This window comes from Triticum aestivum, chromosome 5A (assembly GCF_018294505.1).
Source record: "Triticum aestivum cultivar Chinese Spring chromosome 5A, IWGSC CS RefSeq v2.1, whole genome shotgun sequence".
NCBI lineage: Eukaryota > Viridiplantae > Streptophyta > Magnoliopsida > Poales > Poaceae > Triticum > Triticum aestivum.
Window position 1 is genome coordinate 364501368 of NC_057806.1, and position 22490 is coordinate 364523857.

Below are 22490 nucleotides of genomic sequence, written 5' to 3' on the forward strand. Positions count from 1 at the left end.
GGTGGCTTTCGTGAAATGGTTGATTGCTCTCTTGGTTGCTCACTTGGACTGTGCATGTTTCTTCTAAAGGTGCATGGGCTTATATTGTCTCATGTGGAAAGGTGGTATGACTGCATGAGCTGATTTTGTCTCATGTGAGAAAAAAATATTAGCTGCATGGGATGTTGTATGGGCTGGTATACGTGTGCTGCTGCATGGCTCATGCATGCATGCATGTGTCCATCTTTGCATGTTTGGAGTTCCACGTTTGCACATCGTTTGTGTTCTGGGTCCTTCTTTGCTTGCCTATAAGTAGCTCCTTGCTGTGTTCTTCTCTTATGTGTCAAACCACTCCTCACCTATAGGCCCATCTCTCCTCCTGATGCTGCCCTCCAGCCTCCACCCAAGATCCCATGGTGCGCCTGGTTGCCGCTCCGTCTGGCCGGCCGGGAGGTGCGTGCAAGCTACACCATGAATCAGGAGAGCCGCATGACATCATCTTCTCATAGATCTTCCTCGGCTCCGGCTCTGTCCCTGGCCTCCAAGGCGGATACATGGCGGTGGCCTTCCCATGGTCCAAGGTGGCACGCCTGCAGTTGGCGCTGGATAGCTCGCTGCCCTGCCGCTCTCCATCCTAATCGACTCCCCTCAGTCTTCCCCAACTTCGGCCCCGGCAATAGGTCCCCTTCATCTCCCTTTCCTCTCCTCTGGTGTGCGTGGTTTCCTTGTACGAGTAGACGAGTTATTAGTACTAGAATTTCATCAGATCTAAAGTTGGGTGCATATGCTACAAATTCTTAATCTAAGAAGAATGTTCAGGCATTGCGTGCATGTCTGTGCTGAGGACACAAATTTGGGGGTCCAGCTCCTTGTGTGAATGTGCAAGGAATTCGGAACCTGCATCTTTAATATGACATGGTATATTTATTCTTAATCTCTCCATTACGTTTTGTGTTTCATTTTCTCGATGGAAGTAATTGTGGTTTAATTTCACATGGTTTTTAAACAAATAAACACATGATGTGCTGAATAGCTGACATGCAGAGGAAATGGTACAGCTTGATGACTATTTTACTACTAAATTATTCTCAGGTATTTATTGTTCCTTTTGTGATAGTTTTCTCTCTCCTAAAAATAAAATGAATCATTTTTAATTCTTTGAACAAGTTTGCCTAAAGTAGGGCGCTCAGCCATTGAGGCATTATCAATTTCTTTTAGAAGCTTAGCAAAATCTGCTCTTGTACTAAAGAAATCTAATGTAGATTTGTTAGCCTTATAGGGTACTATATGCTGAACACATGATATTAAATATACAATAAATTGCACTGTGAAGTGAGTATGTATATACTATCCACACAGGATTGCCATTTTGGAGATGTTGTGTCACATCCCTAGCTGCTGGTAGTGCTCTAGGCTAGCTCATGTGTGCATCATGTTTAAATTTTTGAAACTTGAACTGAGGAATTTTGGAAGCCTCAAAAACTTAAATAAAAGAGGGGCAAAAACCCTAGAAATCTCATTCATTGCTCCAAAATGCTCTTCGTAAATGTTTAATAATTTTTGGTAAGGGTTCTGGTCCCAACCAAAATATTGAACATTTTTAAGGAATTATTTTTGGGACTTTGGATTTAATTCATTAGCTATTTGAATTTGAATTATATTCATATAATTAGAATATAATTTCAAATACCCCTGATATATTTTATAAGCTTTTGGAAAAGTCCATTTAGCAATATAAAATATTCAGAGGAGTTTTTAGCTTTGTTTGAATTTTTTTAAATTCAAAACAGTGGCAAAATAAATTAAATAAACAAAACAGAAGAAAAAAATAAAAAGAACAGAAGCCTACCTGGGCCACTTACCTGTAGCCGGCCCAGCTGGCCAGCTCCTCCCGCTGGCCCAGCCCACCGCCGCCTCCCTCCCCTGTCGCCTTCCTCCTCTGCCAGGAGGACGGGCACGCGCCCGGCGCGCGCGGCCACGCGCCCCGGCCACCTCCTCCCTGCCTGGCTGCCTCCTCCTCCCCTGGTCCCTTCCGCGACGCCACACAGTCCCCGACCCCCTCTCCCTTCTCCCTCTCTCCCGCGTCCTCATCCTCTCCCCGGAACCCTCTCCCCCCCCCTCCTCTGTTCTCCTCACCGAGCGGAGCCCGTCGCCGCCGCTCGCCATAACCACGGCCACCGGGCCTCCCTCGCTCCCCCGACTAGCCCAGAGGCTCCGCCTCGACCCCCTCTTCCCTCTCCACCGACCCACGGCCCTCCGGAAGCCCTGCAACGCCGCCACCATCGCCGTTCCGTCGCCGGCCACCGAAGCTCACCGTTGGCGATTCGCCGCCTCCGACGCCTCCCCGAGCTCCCCGAGGCCACCGTCGCAACCCCTGTGAGCTCCGCCACCGTTTCCCCCTCTTTCCCTCTTCGTTTGGTTGCCGTAGCCGTCGCCCCCTTGATGACCGAAACCCGCCGCCGTCTGTGATCGCCGCCGACGTGCCTCCGGCCACCTAGTGGCCCGGCTGTCGTGCTCAGCTTCCTCCCCGCGCTGCCTGGAACACGTAGGTGCCCCGCACGAGCCTCCCCGGCCACCGTAGCGTCAACCCCGAGCTCGCCCGAGCTCCGGCGACCGCCACGCTCGACGCCGGTGACGACTCCGGCCATCTTAGGCCCAGCCGCTGCCACTACTCGACGCGGACGAGCGCCCGCGTCACGTAGACGCTCTCCGCCGGCCATTTGGTCATCGGAGGAGGAAACCCGCACCCCTCCGCCGTTTCTGGCTCCGCCGGCGACGAGTCGCGGGTCAACTCCGGCGAGTTGACCCAGGTTTGACGTTCCCCGTGTGTCACTGACGTGTGGGCCACCCCCCTGACATTTTAGTTAGTATTAGTTTAACACTAATTAACCTAGGTTAGTTAGCTGATTAGTCGCTGACCAGTGGGCCCCGGCCCCACAAACAGTTTAGTTAGAATTAACTTAAGGCTAATTAACTTGGTTAATTAGTTGTGTCACTGACCAGTGGACCCCACTGGTCAGGTTTGACCTGAATCTGCCCCGTTGACCTGATGACGTCAAGGTGATGTCATGCTGACGCATTAAATGATTTTCTGGATTTAAAATAAATCAGAAAATCCAGAAAATTGTATAAACTTCTAAAATTCATAGAAAATTAACCGTAACTCCAAATTAAATAAATTATATATGAAAAATTATCAGAAAAATTCAAGGAATCCATCTGTACCATTTTCATGCATGTTAGAACAACTTATAGATGCTGTTTAGCACAAATCAATTAAATGGCATTTAAATAATCACATATGGAGTTTGAATTTGAATCTTGTATTCAAACCAACCCCATTTAACTTGTTGCTAGATGCATTAGCCCAAAACACATTCATTTTGCCATGTCATGATCATGCATCATATTGTGCATTGGATTGATTGTGTTCCCTTCTGTGTTGCCGGTATTTGTCCCCTCTCGATAGACGTGATACCGATGATGTGATCGTTGACACTGATGAAGACTCAATGCTATCTTCAGAAGTGCCAGGCAAGCAAAACCCCCTTGTTCATTCCGATATAATCCTACTCTCTCGCTCCTGCTCTCTTTTACTGCATTAGGACAACACCGATTCATCTGTTACTTGCTGCGGTAGCTGAACCCCTTTATCCTTTGCATGACCTGTCATTGCCACAGTAAATAGACGAAACCCACTAGCATGAGTAGGAGTTGTTTGAGCCCTGATGTGCCTACTCATTCATGCTTGTTTGTCATGCCTGCTACTGCTTAGAGTTGAGTCAGGTCTGATTCATCGGGGATGAATCAGAGGCGTGTGAACATGTCCTACTGTGTGTGAGCTAGGTGTGTGAACACGATTTGGTAAAGGTAGCGGTGAGAGGCCATGTAGGAGTACATGGTGGGTTGTCTCATTGAAGCCGTCCTCAGGAACTGAGTTCTGTGTTTGTGATCCATGATTCAGCTACTACCATACATTGGGCCCTGAAATATGACCCCGCTCGACTTCTTATTCACCCTAGTCCTCTGTCCAGGAGTTGCAAGTAGTTTCTGGTGTTTGTAGCTTACTGGAGGCCGTGGACAGCGCTGACCGTAGGGGTGGGCTGTGATGCGGTAGGTACGTGGCACGGTGTACCGGATGCCCGTTTGGTATCTCGGGAACCCTGTTCACATCGTTTGGGGCTGTGAGCGAAACTCCGGCCGGATCTCCTCATGGATGGAACCCGAATAGGCGATAAACCTGGACTAGAGACTTGAGTGTTTAGGTAGGTCGTGGTCTACACCCACGTCGGCTTTCGCTTGAAGTCTGCCGAGCACATGTCGTGTGCAGACGCTAAGTGGTGGAAACATGTATGAAGAAGTACACCCCTGCAGGGTTAACATCATCTATTCGAATAGCCGTGTCCGCGGTAAAGGACTTCTGGGTTGCTTACATCAGTTCATAGACAAGTGAAAGTGGATACTTTAAAATGCGCAAGATAAGCGTGAGTGCTATGGATGGCGTTCTCGTAGGGAGACGGGAGCGGATCCATAGTGGTGTATTGATATGGTGAATATGTGGACTCGTGTGCGCCACCTCAAAAGAGTTACATTGCAGTCGTAGTTTAGGATAGCCACCGAGTCAAAGCTGGCTTGCTGCAGTTAAACCCCACCATCCCCTTTGTTGATAATGATGCATATGTAGTTAGTTCTGATGTAAGTCTTGCTGGGTACATTTGTACTCACATTTGCCTATTTTATGTTTTTGCAGAGAGACTTCAGTCTCACTATTAGTTCCGCTTGGACTTCGACGTTTAGCTTGTTACCTCAGCTACGATCTTGTGCCCTCGGCAGGATCTGGTAGATAGTCAGGCTTCTCAGCCTTTTTCATTTATAGATGTCTGTACTCAGACATGATAGCTTCCGCTTGTGCTTTGACTTGTATGCTCTGATTGTTGGGTCATGAGACCCATGTTTGTAATGTCTCGCTCCTCGGAGCCTATTGAATAGACTACTTGAGTCGTAGAGTCATTTTGTGATGCCATGTTGTATTGCACATATCGAGCATATTGTGTGTATGTTATTGAAATGCTTGGTATGTGTGGGATCTGACTATCTAGTTGTTTATCTTTAGTAGCCTCTCTTACCGGGAAATGCCTCCTAGTGTTTCCACCGAGCCATGGTAGCTTGCTACTGCTCCGGAACACTTAGGCTGGCCGGCATGTGTCCTTCTTCGTTCCTGTGTCTGTCCCTTCGGGGAAATGTCACGCGATGAATACCGGAGTCCTATTAGCCCGCTACAGCCCGGTTCACCGGAGTCCTGCTAGCCCAGTGCTACAGTCTGGATTCACTCGCTGATGACCGACACGTTCGATGCTGGGTCATGGATGCCTGTCCCTGTAAGTTTGTGCCACTTTGGGTTTACGACTAGCCATGTCAGCCCGGGCTCCTTATCATATGGATGCTAGCGACACTGTCATATATGTGTGCCAAAAGGCGCAAACGGTTCCGGGTAAAGGTAAGGCGACACCCGTGGGAATACCGTGCGTGAGGCCGCAAAGTGATATGAAGTGTTACATGCTAGATCTATGTGGCATTGAGTCGGGGTCCTGACATGTTGCTGGGATCATCATGGATTGGGATGCATTTTGATAATAAGATATTAGGTATTGATATGTGATATGTATGTCACACTTGACTTCATCATCCTTTGTTTTTAGATGTATTCTTTAGGCATACATTAATGTGGTAGCTTGGTCATATTATTTAGCTAATTTAGTCACTAAATACTCGGATTTTTTCCCGACTCCCATTATAAAGAACTTCCACTTGCCATCTCTATATGAATTTTCTTTTTGCTACCGATTTTGGCTAAAGGTTTTTTGGCTCTCATCTCTATATGGATATGTTTTTTTAAGGTTAGTAGTTTAGAAGTTCCTGCCAACACTGGTTTTTCGAAGTTATACTCCCTTCACCAGTTGGGCTTAACAAGGACATAATTAATTCTCTGTTGGTAATTAGAAGGAAAAAAATCTGGTTGGAGAAAACTTCTCTTTTGCTTAATTGTTTACTTCATAATTTTAGTAAAAAAAATCATTTTTTTCAGGTTAGTAGTATGGGAGTACCTGTCAAGACTGACTTTTGGAAGTTATGCTAGCCTCATCAGTTGGGCTTTCTATACAAAACTAGACTCAATATAATTTATTTTGGTGCTTGCGATGAGTATTAGACAGAGGGGTGATGACCACATAGTTCACCCAGTGTATCTGTTCATGTATGTCATTAATTATCTAATTAGACAAAAAAAACTCTCTCTGTATGGTGTTTGTGATGATGCTGTCAATTTACTAAACACTAAAATACCAGGTTGTTATTTTCAAATCTAGCAAATTAATTTTCTCTATTGCTTCTTTTCCAGGCAGAAGTTTTAGTCTATTATGTTCCATGAGTCTTACTGTCAAAAAAAATATATGGTAGCATCAGAAGTTGTCCCCATCAGATAAAACACTGCCTAATAGATTCATTCTATTACTGTATAGCCATGGTGACAAAAATATTCAGATAACAAGAAACAATTCTGTCAAATATTTTCAACGGAGATACTATTGCGGTCTATAAGAAAAAAATGTTAATTATTTAATTAAACAGAAAACTATGTTATTTATACCAACAGATGCTAAACAATCAGACTACCTGACACAAAAGTATATATATACATTAGTTAAATTTCATTCCAAAAATAGATGATGTAGTGGTAGATGTTAATCGTACAAAAACACGAGGATGACAAACATAAATTAATCACATATATTATCATCACAGGTCGATCTAACTGGTGGTAGTTATTCTTTGCACTGAAAACAAAGTGGAATCAAACGATTCAAACAACCAAAAAGAAGGAAACAAAGGATGCTTACGGATCTGAATGAGTTAGGGCGCTCCACTACTTGCAAGTAGATCCAGCGACTCAATGGCAGAGCTACTCTCGGCGATGCCATGAAGCCACCCTGGTTCTACCCGGAAGTCATCACTGAAATTACAACAAGAAATATGAAGTAATTAGTATTTTTTTTCCATGGACATATGACCGCCGGCCAGTTGCCTTTGTGCTCATGCCGGTGTTGTACCAATGAATTGACTCCATCACTGTAGCGACCTGGAAGAACATCAACTGTTTGTGGAGTTGGGAATTTCTTCTCCGAGGAGAGAAATGTTTAGTACGTCTCCAAATCACTCCACTGTCCTGCCGGACAAAGATGAGTTTAATATGGCCCGTCGACACAGAGAAGGCCTGCTGTCACATACCGCTTATTGGGCTGTAACATTAGTCTCATTCCAACACCACATATCCAACAAAGAAGCTTATACCAAAGAGAAAGCTACAAATTGGATGATTGATCCCTATGAAATTGATGTTACACATATTTTATTTCAAAAAGGGGATTACCCGGGCCTCTGCATCAAATGATGCACACATTCATATTAAAGGGCAGCCCCAGTGCATGTAGCTCCCACTTGCGCAGGGTCTGAGGAAGGGTCCGACCACTTTGGGTCTATTGTACGCAGCCTTTCCCTACATTTCTGTAAGAGGCTGTTTCCAGGACTTGAACCCGTGACCTCATGGTCACAAGGCAACAGCTTTACCACTGCGCCAAGGCTCCCCTTCATGCACACATTCATATTATTAAACATAAATCAAGTTCCAAACACGGAGTTCCAGACTTATTTCATCAAGTAGTTTTCTTGTATTTAAACTCAATTCCTTCAATTTCTCTGAGCCGTGAGCTTATATTAGCGGTGAGCTCATCTACATTCTGCGTTGTGAACTCATTTAGTTTTATCTATGAACTCATTAGGTGAACTCATCACGGTTTTTTGGCAGATGTGAACTTATTTCATATTCATCTATGAATCATTGTTGAAGTGTCTGTATATCTCTCCCATGCCAATGTACAGAAATTTGAGGTCTACATACTTTTGCCACTTCTACCTACAATTCCATTGCTGTCTTTGTATAAGCTATAGCAAGTGCAACAAAACAGATTGCAACAAGTAGCTTATGAACTGAAATTTGTGGTATTATTCATTTGTTGTATTGTCGCTCAGTTCATCGTGGTTGTGAAGCTAAACGTGACATGCTATTCTTGACGTAATTTCCAAATTGCAATCCATAATCAAGCAAAAGACTACAATAAATGTGACTTACATGTTGCTTGCATTCAACACCTTCAGGACCTGCACACGCATCCATCTCCTCCTCCGGCCGTTGCTGCCATTAAGCCACTTGCTCAGGACCTGCACAAGGCATCCACCTTCTCTTCAGCACCAGTCTCGCCACTAGAATGCTTCTCCAGCAGGGGAGGGCGATCTGCGCCGATGCGCGCAGGGGAGGGCAAGCACCCGCGGAGAGCTGCGCTGTCACGCGCGTGCGTGGGGGAGAACCCGCGGCAAGCTGCGGTGGCTTGTGTAGGTATCTGCAAGGCGAGGACGAGCTGCGCCGGCGCCTACAGACATGGACAAGCACCGGCGACGAACCACAGTGGCTCGCGCAGGCATCAGCAAGGCATGGGCCATCGGCGGGGGAGCTACGGTTGCTCGCACACGCGTGGGCAAGCTATGGCCCAGAGATGCGGTGGCTTCCGCAAGCAGCAGTGGGGTACGGCGACGAGCTAGCCCGAGAGCAATCCTTATCCAACCAGTCCACACACAACAGATAAGGTTAGATAGCATCAGGGGCACTTTGGTCCTTTCAAGTGCTAGAAAATGGAAAAGAAAAAGAAATGGCATGGTAATGAAAGTGCACTGAACTGGGTGGCATTTTTATGAAGTAAGTACTATTAAAAGCAGAAAATAACCTATTTTCTTCTAAAAAACAATATAACTCTTACTTTTTTGTCGGGTTGGCTCACGCCCAAACTGAGCCACAAGGCAGTCAACTCCTTCAGACTAACTAATATCAATTAGTTGATTCGGCATTTTTTTGCACTGCCTAGCCTCGATTTGTTTTTCATATGAAGTGACTCACATGCTAATTAATTCTTCCTCCCACCTCGCTTATGTTGATTTTGATTAATTAAAACTTATTCTGCCAGTCAACAATGTATAGATATGTTGACTTTTATCTTTCTGTACTATTTATCTTTCGCTCGTCTACTGCACCGAATTCATTGTAGTGGTCAAGCAAAAAGAAAACTTCAGTTTAAACACTTTGTGTGAAAATAAATAAAGATACATGCGTCTAAGTTTACAACCTTATTAAACAAACAAAGTAGCTCTCATGTCCACTTTATATTCTGTCAGAGAAATCAAGGCAAACAAGGATTCTTAAAATAAAAAAGGTAATCTCTAATTTCAAGATAGTTTGCAATCCATCAAGATCTGGGGCATTCATCAATTCAAAACGGACTAAGTTTGAATGAAATGAAAGCAACTTCAACATTGTGTACATAGGGAACAAACCACCAAGAACCAAAGCATAAGAACTAGCCTCATCTCTTTACCACTACATCACTGAGACAAACCCAGCTGGACGATCAACATCTTATCTACAAAAGAACAAGAGCTTTATAATTCTGTGTCCAGTAGCCACTATCACTATCTACTGTAGATCACGTATGCACGTACCAACTAGATGTATTCTTTTCTTGTATGAACTACTTTGCAATGAATCAAGTCTTGGGACGAGTTACCAAATATTACCAAAAAAACAAATAGTTTGTAAATTCATGTGGCGCGGCGTGCCGCCGCGCACTACCTGCTAGTAATGTTTACATTGGTAACTAACGTTGCTCATGCATGGATTGTAAAATTCATTCTGACATTGCAGTTTTGTACATTAGGTTTACATTTTAACTTTTAACTGCCCGCTCACTCTGATTTCCTTGCTCATTTTGATTTGTTATAAAAACAGCTTTTAGGTTACCTTTAGATTTCCAAAGTGCAGATTTTTTTATGCTGGGAGTTGTAGTGAGCTTCTTTCACAGGCTTGGTGCAAGTTTCATATTGGGTCTTTTAGCTTTTGTTTATGAATTGTATTCCTGGGAAATCAGCATCTTAATGTGTTTTTTTTCTCTTACACATTTGCCTTGTGGTACTGGGTTGGGAGATGGTCCTCATTATTCACATTAAGTTCTTAACTGTGACCCTCGATGTCACCTTTACTTTCTCTTATCTTTACAATTGATAAGGACACAATCTTGCTTCTATTTTTGTAGTATCTGATCATTTAGGAGATCAAAGAAATCCAGATAGGATATTACTGGTGTCAAATATGCATATGATTATATATGTGACGTTCACTGTGCGATTATTGGTTAATTAGGTACCTCGTACTCCTCACTGCATGAAACCAATTGATGATTTGGCTACTTCTTGTCTAGAAGATAGCACATCTTATTCAGTTTCTTTTCATAATACGGTAATTGTCATTTTGTCTCAATTGTTGCAATCTTTTCGACAACTCTTGAAGAGAAAAATCTTTTGCTGGTATTCACTTATAGGTTTGAATTCTGAACAGTAAACATCATAGACATGAGCTATGATTTTTTTATACTGCTTGCTAATCCTGCACTTTCATCAAGTTATATTGGTTTGTTTCAATGCAAATTTGGTAGCTGATACTTGTGTCATTTCTATGATTCAGGCCGTTTGGTGATTTGTAAGGAATTGGCGCATCTTTGTTTGAAGTCAGCTCTTCATTTCTGGGTCACTACTTTCATGCTACCACCTAACGTTGAGTTCATGGGGAACCTCTGATTACCTTGACCTTCCTGCCAGTATTTAAGCAATCTTTTGATGCTATGTTTATCCAAACGTCATTTGGACTTGATGATATTTAGCAAGGTGTACTGTTAAATTATGCTTATTTTGGACGATGCATTGCTTTGGTCGTATTCTGTAATATTCATCGCATTTCGACTTCTGTATTGTTCCTTCTTGCCTTGGTATTTTGCAGATTTGGCCATTGTGGGTCGATGATTGTCAAAGCTTTTATTTACGTATCTAGCGATAGTTGAATCCTTTTTTTAAGGAGGAGTACCACCGTCCTGTGGATTGTATGATGCACACAACCATTTATTAAAGCAAACCAAGTATCTAAGTTCCAAGCAATGACTTGGAAAAAGTAAAAATAAAGATTACATGGTGAATTGCCATAACTCGCAAAAATAGGACAACATGCATACACACATATTCGGAAAAAGTAGCGATACTTGAATCTTGAATTTGGATAGTACAAGGATGTGTTTGGATAGTTGGATCTTGAATTTAGATAGTACGAGGATGTGTTTGGTTGTTGGCATTCTTCCCATGCAGACCCTGACGATGCCAAAATAGACGTTTGGTTAGCTAGGATGCACTGAATTCATGACTCGCACGGTTCTTAAAGCATCTCTGGGCTGGGAGAGGAATTCACATGTTTCCAAGGGATGCATCGTTGCACGCGGTTACACGCGTTGGAAGAACGAGAGACGGGATGCTTCGGTCATAACTCCACTCACCATTCAAACCCCTATTATTTCACCACCCCTTCTTTGCCATTGAAGGCCGGCTTTGCTCGACCATCTTACTACTTGAATCCTTGTCCCCTACACTAGTGCTCACCTCTGGTGGCTCACCGGCATTGAGGCAAGGAGCCTCAAATCGGGGGATATGGAGAGGAGGCTCAAGTCTTCTTTTCCCATCTTCACCAAGCCGCGCTCGGCATGTATTGAGCACCCATCAATGGCTGGTACCTTGAGGGCTGCCTGTGAGTGTGCGGGTGTGGGGGCGGGGACATCATTTGCGGTTGTATAGAGTTCCAATGAGGGTGCCAGGAAATCCCTAGCTTTGGAGGCAGGGATTCTGACACCCGCCACGGCTCCCGCAGCTGGAGTGTTGGGGTCTTCTTCTTCGGCTCTGGCATCAACACCTCTATCGCATGCGGCCACTGTAAGTTTTTCTATCTACAAGAAGTTACATTAGTTCGTAAACTTTGATTGGAGGATAGAAGAGGGGATTGGATATGCGGTTAGGGTGTTTTAGGCCGATTTACGATGCTTTCATGTCCACCTCAAGCGGAATGCTTAGTTCCTAGGGGATTCGGTACGCAGTTAGAGTATTTCATATATGTGCATTTGATTAGCATGACTCGATTAGATTGTACACATAACAAATTTGTGGCAGACAATGTGTATGTCAATTTGGATTGTACATGCACATTGCTAGATTGTGCATTGCTTTGTCTTAGATCATGCCAATGTGCATGTCAATGGTTATGCTAGATTGTGCACTGCTTTGTCTTAGATCTCGCTAATGTGCATGTCAATGGTTATCCTCACTGCTTTGTCTTATATCTCGCCAATGTGCAATGCCCATGCTTATGCTTCAATTTTGAATTGTCGATGTCTTTGCATGTCCATGATTGTGCAATGCCTTTGCGTTAGATCATGCCAATGTGCGATGTCCATGCTTAATCTTATTCTGAACTACCGATGTCTTTGCACGTCCATAGTTGTGCAATGCCTTTTTTGTTAGATCGTGTCAACGTGCAATGTCCATGCTTATGATTCGCTTTTGTGCAACCTATGTATTTGCATGTCCATGATTATGCAATGACTTTTGTGTTAGATCATGCCAATACACAATGTCCAGGATTATGCTTCACTTATGCACTTCCTATGTCTTTGCATGTCAATGATTTCTCCTTGAGTTGTGCACTTCCTTGATTTATTGTGCAATGATAATCACCAATGTATGCTTAATAGACAAGGTGATGAAGACCAAGTGACACGTCATGGGAGGGGGTGGCTGCCATTCATCGCCTGGCTTCCAGGATGTGCTCCGCTCAACCCATGGGCATTAAGCCTAAATTGCCGGGGAGGAGGGAGGCGGCGGTATCGCCTCTGTGCCATCATGTCCACTGACCCAATCTAGGCCACATGCCGAGAGAACGGTACATGTCGGTTCTATGTCCATATGGATATGGACAACATGGCCATGTTTGTCGTCTTGATGGCTTTCCAAAAGCCCCTCAAGAACTGGCTCGAGATACGCCTTCCCATTGCATATCAGTGGCCTCCTGCCGGTGGTGTGAGGAATGGGTGCAGGTGTCCGAGTTTGGTGACCAGGTGTTGTTGTTTCGAAACTAGAGTGAGTGCTGGCAGAAGCACCACGTGAAGTAGGAGGAAGTCATCGTCTTTAAGCTGACGGGCGGGGGCTTCAAGGTAAATATCTATGGCAATGTCACATCCACTACTAAGCCCTATGCTTGGCATACCTGGGGCTATGCGGCCAGAATTGCTTCCACGCTATCTAAATAGTAGTGTAAGTAGTGTTTGTTGTTGAAATGTATATATTTTGTCTAGAGGACAAAAGCTCTCATGTTATGTTGCGCATGTGATGCCCTTGTTGTCTTAAAACATGTTACCTTCCCTAATTAATATCCTGATATTACAGAGCTAAGTGTTTAAGTCAGTTGCCCCAATTACTCTGAGTATGTTGCCTTCAAATCATGCAATTTTGTTCTAATCGTGTTATTTTAGTATGTAGTGTCATGTTTAGGATGATGTGTAGCATTGGCATGGTAAGCTTACCAAATTTGAAGGGGTGGATATAACGCCTCATTGCACATAAAAACACCCATGAAAATGGAGCCGGGGGCTATAGGTTCACTAGAGGCATCTCTCTCATAAGGATAGGATCGGTGGGTAAACAAATTACTGTTGGACAATTGACAGAATTGCACATAATTATGATTGTAATTCTTCATGGCATAATTCATATATAGGCATGACGTTCATGACAAGTAGACCGTTAAACTTACTAACACCTACTACTATTACTCCACCTCATGACTGTTATCCAGCATGCATCTAAAAGTATTAAGTTCATACAAACGGAGTAACGGATTAAGCAAGATGACATAATGCAGACAAAGTAAGACCAAGCAATATGTTCAAACCCTGTTGTTTTATCCTTAGTAGTAACAATACAATACGTGCCTTGCCCTTTCTGTCACTGGGTAAGACTAGCCGCAAGATTGAATCCACTCCCTCTGAAGATCTACTCATCCAATTGACCAAAGAAGACTCATAGATCAAAAAGCATACATAGCTATAAAATCACACATAAATTAAATCTCACAAGGCTCAAATATTTTCAATGAATAGTCTAATCATAAACCCACAAATTCATCAGATCACAACAAACACACCGAAAGAATTACATCGAATAGATCTCAAAGAAGATAATTGCATTGGAGATCAAAAGAGACAGACAAAGCCATCTAGCTACTTCTATGGACCCGTAGGTCTTGTAGGAAATGCTCACACATCAGCATGGAGGTAGAAAGGGCGATGAAGATAGCCTCCCCAATGGTTCCCCCCTTCGGCGGAGTACCAAAAAAGGCCTCCAGATGGGATCGCGGAAGAACAGAGCCTTGAGCCAGCGGAAAAATTGTTTCGGGCCTCGCTCCATCTTTTTTGGAATATTAGGGAATTATAGCCCAGGAATTAGGTCCAACGGAGCCTCACAGGCCCCACAAGTGCTGATGGGACGCCCCTCCTACAAGGCGCACCGTGTGATCTCGTCGCCCCCTCGTATATCTCCTGGTCTCTCCTCGAAGCTTCTAGTGTCTCTCATAGTCCAGAAAAAATCAACGTAAAGTTTCATCATGTTTTGACTTTGTTTGGTTTGGTTTTTCTGTGAAACAAAGAAAATGGGTAAAAACAGAAAGTGACACTGCGCACTAAGTTAATAGGCTAGTCCATAAAAATAATATAAAATATCCTATATAAAGCATGCAAAAATGATAATATAATAACATGAAACAATAAAAAATTATAGATGTGTTGAAGACATATCTGTAATCATGTGAAATTGGTTTTTGTTCAATGTTTCGATCATGTGTTATGTTGTTCTTCCTCTAGTGGTGTCGTGTGAACGTCGACTGCATGACACTTCGCCATGTTTGGGCCTAGGGGAAATCATTGTGGGATTGTAGATGATGGCTTGAGGGAATGCAGAAAGCTATACCCTAATTTATGAGCCGTTTCGTAAGGGACTGGATTATGTTTCATACTACGGTTAGATTTATCTTAATTCTTCTCTTGTAGTTGTGGATGCTTGCAAGAGGAGGGGTAATCATAAGTAGGTTATTTGTTCAAGTAAGAACAACACACTAGCTCCACACATGACAACTTATCAAAGCAATGAATGCGAGTCAATGAATCATGGTGAAAGTAACTAAATGAAACTCATGAGTGTCCTCGAGAACGTTTTAATCACTATAAGAATTACTTTTGGCTTGTCCATAGCAATATCTGTCAAAATTGCCTTACCGCACCTGCAGAGAATATAATCTGAAAAGCACTTATCAATTCCTTCTGCCTCTTGTTGGGTTTGACACTCTTACTTGTCGAAAGGACTACGATTGATCCCTTATACTTGTGGGTCATCAGGGAGCAGGGAGAAGAAGAGGGGGGGGGGGGGGTTCAACCTTCATGAGCTCCATGGCATTAGCCCTGTCTCCAGCCTATACCTCGCCTCGAATCCCCCCAATCAATTGCCGCCTCCCAGTGCCCTCCCCTCCCCCGTGCGTGCCGCCTTGCTGTAACCCCACGCATGTCTTCTTCTTCGCAGAGGGCAACCACGGAGGCAGTGGAAATGCGCCATCCCCAGTGGCGTAGATGGTGATGTGCGTAGCCAGAGCGGAAGGCGCCACTGTGCCTCCGCACGCTTGAGCCACTATCGCAACCGTGCCTCCTCTAGCATCGTGAGTATGTGTTGCTTCAAGATCGCGACAATGCCCTCGTCGGCCGGCGGCGAGGGCCAGTCTACGACACTTGGGGTGATGCACTCTCGGGGAGAGCATGCGTCGTTGGGTGAGAGCCTCTGCCGGCCGCGGAGAAGTCGCCCCGGCCCCTGGCCTGGGGAGGGTGGGGGGGAGGGTCGTCGACGTCTGCCGCCGCCGCCGTTAAGACCTCTCGCCGACCTCATCGGGATGCAGCGAGGAGGAGCGCCTAGCTAGCTCGGGAGCCCGAATGGTGTCCGGCAGCACGAGCGACGGGCACGGTCCTGTCGCAGTTGTCGAGAGAGGTTGCCATCGTCAAAACCATCTCCTTGTGTGCTCTACAATCTCACTCGCTCTCGGCAAGTCAACGAAGGGGGAAAATGGGACAATGCGAGGGGCCGCCAGTGTTTGTAGACAGTGGACGCAAGCGTGTCAGTGCCGGGCACGTTCCTAGAGAACAGGTGGTTTTTTCTACCGAGAGTGCATCAAGATTTGTGTTTTTGATACAACGGCCGTCAGGTAGTTCGCTCGGAATGTCTAAAGAGCTGACAGTTCCTAGATAGCATTTTCCTTTATTATTAGGTATCAAAGGAATTTCCCCGCAACAAAAAGGTTTCGAAGAAATTAAGCAGACCATTTCGAATTTCATATTTCCAAAAGAGTTCACCCATGGTGACTGATGTGGTGAGTTCAAAAAGAAAAAGGCGAGCGGTGTGGTGGTAAACGCGACTCTCTGCTGCTTTTCCTTGCCAAAGCCTGGCCCAAACCAAACGTACTACCTGCCTCCGTCCTTTCACTATAAGCCAAGCCGAAGACACCTGGCCTCTCACTAGGTACAAACCATGGCCATGGCCGGATCGTCCACCACCCTCCCTCCGCCGCCGCAGCAGAAGGCGGTCGATGTCCTCCCCGTGGACAGCCTCCGCAACATTCTCCGTCGCCTCTCCCTCGCCGACCTTCTCCGTGCCGCCCTCGCCTGCCACCGCTGGCGCCGCGTCGCCGCACGCTGCCTCCCCCGCACCGCTCCTCTCCTCGGCCACTTCTTCCACCCCACCGCCACCGGTTTGCCGCCGCCCCTGCACTCGGCATCCAAGGACATCGTCATCGAGGCCCCCGCCGTCTTCGCTCCCCTCGACGCCTCCGCACCGAACCTCTCCCTCGACTTCGCTCCGGAGGCCTCCCGCTTCGTGCTCCACGACTGCCACCAAGGCCTGCTGCTTCTCGAACCGCTCGCGTCGCTTCCCAAGGGGATCCTCCCACGCCTCCTCGTCATCGACCCGGCCACCCGCTGCCGCGTGCTCCTCCCGCCGCCGCCGCGCGACACGGTGCCCGACGACCAGCGCTGGCGCAGCTGCAGGCACTACGTCGGCTCCGGGCTTCTCTCCCGCGCGCACCCGAGCAAGCTCTGCTTCGAGGTCGTCTGCATCTCCATCGACGGCGGGCACCCCCGCGCCTGGGTCGCGTCCGTCGACGACGGCCAGTGCCGCTGGCGCGCGCTCCCGCGGGCCACGGAGGTGGAGGTCAGCTTCGACCCCTGGTGGTTCGAGTCGCGCTGCGTGCACGCCGCCGGGAAGCTCTACTGGCACATCTGCAACTCCGGCCGCGTGCTCTCGCTGGACCCTTCCACACTGCACTTCTCTTACCTGCTGGCGCCGAAGGAGATGCCCAGGTTCGGCAAGTTCCGCATCGGGGAGACGCCGGACGACGGGCGGCTGTGCATCGCGACCGTGGAGGACCAGCTGCTGCGGGTGTGGGTGCGTGGGGAGACCAGGTGGAGCGACGATGGGTGGTATCTGGAGAGGGAGATGAATCTCACCAAGGTGTACGACACGGTGCCGGGCCTGCCCAAGGACAAGTGCCTCAGGATCTTCAGTGTTTGGCTCAGCGACATGGACGCGGGGCGTACCGGCAAGCTGTTCATCAGAACGATGGGGTATGGGAGCTACTCCTTACATCTGGACACCGCCAAGATCGAGCGCATGCACACCAAACATGGCAAGGAGTACGGCCACCCGATGTGCGCCTACTTCCTCGCGTGGCCACCTGCCTTCCTCGCTCCAGACAACTGACTTTCTGATGATTGGTAAAACCTTCTTCCCTACTACCCAACGGATGTGGCTTGACCTTGTGCTTAATTCTCCAGATCATTTTCCTATGTGGTGTGCCTTGAATTGTTTGTTGCATGTTCATGTGTATGCGTTGGTACTTGGTAGCACATATGTGTCCATTTGTTCTAAGTTGATAGAAGTCACAGTGCTCAAAGTGGTAATTAATGAATGTGCAGCAATCATTCCTCTAGGTATGAGAATGAGATACTCCTATATGCTCGTGGTCAAAATTTCTGTTTTAGAATTTGCAGTCATAATTTTTGTCTAAATTCCTCTAGGTTTGAGATATATGCTAGTGGTAGAAGCCGTAATTGCATACTGTACTTTCTTCCTCTATCTGGCTCATAGTTTATCGCTACACTGCAGTACTATACACATGTTTTCATCCCTATCCCGATCGGTCACATTTTGCATTTCAAAGCATTCACTATTATGGGACCAATTATGGTGATAGAGTTTGGTTAAATCTTCGGTTCATTTTAGTTACTCATGTTACCCCGGGCAGACAACTTGTTCTTGTTTCATGCTAGCTACTGTACTTAATTAGCTTACAGGCTATCTCTAGAATTGCAAAATGCTGGGTTGCTTACTGTATCATTTTTTAAGCTGTTACTATATAATTTTGAACAGAGCAGTGATTAAATTTTAAGTGATTAAAGGTAAAGTCTGTTACATAAATTGGAATTTTATGAATTTGATATGCTCTGTTCAATGTTTGAAATTGGACATTTTATCTTGTGTTTTATCTGCGCCAACAAATAAAATCTTCCGTGTTATAAGTGTTGTACCTGGGAATAAATTATTCACTGATCACCTTGCACATTTTGGATTCATGTGTATGAAATCTGCCAATCGTTGAGAGTTATACAACCTATCATGTTTTATGGTTGCAACATGATTGTTAACTCCGGCTATTCTTTAAAAATACCTGTGCTTCAATTAATGTTGTTCATCATCTCATTAGCGCTTAAATTGCTTTTCTCATGGAAGTACCTTATCTTTTCAATTTTTGATTGCTTGAAATTATTAAATGCTGTTTAGTTGTACTGGTAATATGGTTTAATGTTCTGCATAGCGATATACTGGCAATATGGTTTTTTTAGAACGAAATAATATGTTTTTTTCAGTTTAACAAACAGACCAATTGACTCAAATACTCTTTTCGCAATACTCAGCATTTTCTGTAAGAAGTCTCAGCATTTTTCAGTTCATCTGAAATCACGCAAACTCTCCGAAAACTATTTCTGATAATCTTTTATCGAAAAAGTTGACCACTCATGCATGTTTCAGTTTTATTGCACCATCTACATAATCTTAAATTTCTTTTTTGCTTATCAGTTTAGCTTTTATCTGATCTACCGCCTTCCAATATGTTCATGGCATGATAATGGTTCGATCCCCAGCAAATTTGTGTGGCTTATATCTGCAATTTATGTGAACCAGGTTCCTGACTTCCGAGATGTGGAATCAGCACAGTTTTTGTTTGAAGTCAGCTCACATCATATCACCCCTAGGCTCACTGATGCCATCTGCAGCTTCACTCAGCGCAAGGACGAAGAAGCGCTCCTGTTACCTTATTTATTAGACTATCTAAGCAATGTCGCCAGCTCCTATATATGTAATTTATCTAAGTGTCTTTTGGACCTGATGATATTCTCAAAACTGCCATCTGAGCATCCTTGATATTCTCGTACGTGTTGCATGCGTGCAATATTTATCTCACTTTTGACCATTTTTGTGTCATGTACCCACAGCCAGATTTGACCATATTCGTATGCGTAGGGACAGGCCCAAGTCTTCAAACTAAAGTCTAAAACTAGGTAGTTGGAAATTGTAGGTTAGTTTCAAATTTTCAATGCTGCTCCTGATCACATTTGTGTAGCTCATCTTCTGCGTACATCTAGTCTGTAGCAAACAGCAGATCACAAATTACTAACTTAGAAGTGAAATCATACAGATAGAACCCCTGCAAAAATGATTCTGAAACTCCAAGCCTTCAACGTTGGGAAGAAGACTGTAGCAAACTGCAGATCACAAAGTACTACTCCAGTTTTTTTCCCAACGTTGGGAAGAGTACTACTACTCGCTCCATTCCGAATTACTCCCTCCATTCTAAATTACTTGTCTTTGATCTGTATCTAGACTCATTTTAGTGCTAGATACATCCGTATTTAGACAAATCTAAGACAAGTAATTCGGAACGGAGGGAGTACTTGTCTTAGATTTGTCTAGATACGGATAGTCTAGATGCATCCGTATCTAAACAAATCCAAGACAAGTAATTCAAAACGGAGGGAGTACTTAGGAACCAAAGGGAGACGGTTTCATTTATTAATATAAAATATCGTAGAACAATTGTTCTACGGTCTCTTCCTAAAAAAAAAAGGGAGACGGTTTCGTACTTGGTGTAAGTTGGGATATCGTCACTTTTCCTAGCCAGCACCGTAAGCTGCTGTGCAAGCCAAAGCTGAGCAAAAGCAAATGATCTGCTGTCCCCGTGCTGCAGAGGATGACCAAAAAGCAAAGGTGAACAGGACAGAGCAGTTGAGGGTGTCTACCCTCGTGAAGATGCCACGGTAACAAGGGGAGGCGGAGAGCAGCACGCAGTCGTAGGGCATGGTCAATGCTTCAGCATGGACAGATACTCCAACACGCCACTTGATTCGGATAGCTGAGCTTAGCAAAAGGTGTAAGGCCAACTCCACCGCGCGACCCTATCCTGTCCGCCCTCGTCTGTTTGGAGTAAAACGGACGAATAGCGTGGCCCAGCGCATGGCCTCAAACGGACAAATGTCCGGATTCCGTCCGTTTTCGACCCATCCCCGGCCCAAACTTGCGCTTGGTTTGGGATGAAACAGACGCACGCCCTTGTCCCCCCCTCCCGTGGCCCGCCTGTCCGGGACACTAGCAGTCCCTCCGCTCCCAACACTTTCACCCTCTCTCTCGCCCCGCCCCGCCGCCGGCCGCCGCTATTCTCCGGCCGCCTCCTCACCGCGCAGCCTCCGACCGTCCCTACCAAACCACTTTTCGACATGGCCGCCACCACGCCCGTGCTGTGGCCGTAGTTTTGGCCGTCGATCGGAGGTTTGGCCGTCGCGGTCTTTGCCGGCCGCAGAGGGGACAGGACCGCCGGCGACGCACCACGGCGTCCTCGGCAGTTTTCGACGAGAGCTCCACAGCGGCCAGTAGTCGGCCGGCAACCACCCCTGCTGCGTCGAGGTGATCATCGCGGCCTCTTCGCCATCACGCCCGCAAGGTGTTCGTCATTTTGCCCACAAAGGTATGGATAGTGGAGACGAGTTTTTCTTCCATCACTTCCTTTGTTCATCGGACGATTCGTCGTCGGATGATGAAGATATTGTGGTGGCTGCACTGGTCGTTCACGACCACACTCAACGGCAGCTTCCTCGGTACAGGGGGTCACTCCCTTGCCGTGCTCCCAACTTGAACCGCAACACGAAGAGAGGCCACGCCCTGCTCTATGCTGATTACTTTGCCAACACCCCTCTCTTCAAGCCGGATAAATTCCGTCGCCATTTTCGAATGGCTAGGCATGTGTTCAATCGTATCCGAGAGGGAGTGGTTGCTCATGACCCATACTTCGAGTGCAAGACGGATGCCCTTGGCAAGCTTGGATTCTCCTCTTACCAGAAATGCACCGCGGCCATCCACATGCTTGCATATGGAATTCCAGGCGATCTGGTGGATGAGTATGTGCGTATGAGTGAGACAACATGTCTGATGTTAATGTACAAGTTTTTGCCAGGCTGTGATCGAGCTGTTTGGCCCAGAGTACTTGAGGCAGTCAACTGCCGCTGATACGGAGAGATTGTTGGCGACCAACGCATCTAGAGGCTTTCCAGGTATGCTTGGCAGCATAGATTGTATGCACTGGGAGTGGAAGAACTGTCCATTTGCTTGGTAGGGCCAGTACAAAGGGCATGTCAAGGCGTGCACTATCATATTAGAAGCGGTGGCATCACAGGATCTTTGGATATGGCATTATTTCTTCGGCATGGCAGGTTCTCACAATGATATCAACATGTTGCAGCGTTCTTCAGTCTTCGCGAGGCTTGCAGAAGGCTACTCCCCATCTGTCAACTTTGAGATCAACGACCACCATTACAATAAGGGATACTATCTAGCAGATGGTATATATCCTCAGTGGTCAACTTTTGTGAAGACAATCTCGAAACCCCAAGGTAAGAAGAGAAAGAGATTTGCCCAAATGCAAGAGAGTGTTAGAAAGGATGTGGAACGTGCTTTTGGTGTGCTTCAATCCCGGTGGGGTATCATTCGAAACCCTGCACTGTCATGGGATGAAAGGAAGCTTTGAGAGGTAATGACTGCTTGTGTGATCATGCACAACATGATCGTCGAGGACGAGCGTGATGAGAATATCTTCGACCAAGGATTTGACTATCAAGGTGAAAATATTGAGCCCTGCACCAAGACCCGGCCACATTTGAACAGTTTGCCCAATTCCACCGTGAGATGCGTGATTGGCACACTCATTTGAATCTTCAAAATGACTTGGTTGAGCACGTGTGGGATCACATTGGCAACCAATAGATGTATTGGTCCATTTTATGTTTAGTCAAGAAAATTTCGATTTGGTTGTAAAACTATTTTATTAAAGATAATTTTAATTGGGT

General features: G+C 45.7%; 1 protein-coding gene and 1 long non-coding RNA gene across 3 annotated transcripts; both read left to right on the forward strand.

Moving 5' to 3' along the window:
• Positions 1-318: 318 nt before the first annotated feature.
• LOC123106926 (uncharacterized) lies at positions 319-6942 on the forward strand. Of its 2 annotated transcripts, XR_006451551.1 has the most exons (4): positions 319-659; positions 799-897; positions 1013-1071; positions 6065-6942. It is a non-coding gene; the product is annotated as an uncharacterized lncRNA (long non-coding RNA). The 2 variants fall into 2 exon arrangements; XR_006451550.1 differs by having other exon boundaries at positions 799-1071.
• Positions 6943-16461: 9519 nt separating this feature from the next.
• On the forward strand, positions 16462-19592 carry LOC123106927 (uncharacterized). The gene is made up of 2 exons (XM_044528952.1): positions 16462-17810; positions 19279-19592. Exon 1 carries the CDS (start codon positions 16570-16572, stop codon positions 17794-17796), a length of 1227 nt encoding a protein of 408 aa, XP_044384887.1. The 5' UTR covers positions 16462-16569; the 3' UTR covers positions 17797-17810; positions 19279-19592.
• Positions 19593-22490: the final 2898 nt, after the last annotated feature.

Coding starts and splice junctions, on each gene's coding strand:
- LOC123106927 (XM_044528952.1), top strand. CDS start 16,570: ATGGCCATGGCCGGATCGTCCACCACCCTCCCTCCGCCGCCGCAGCAG.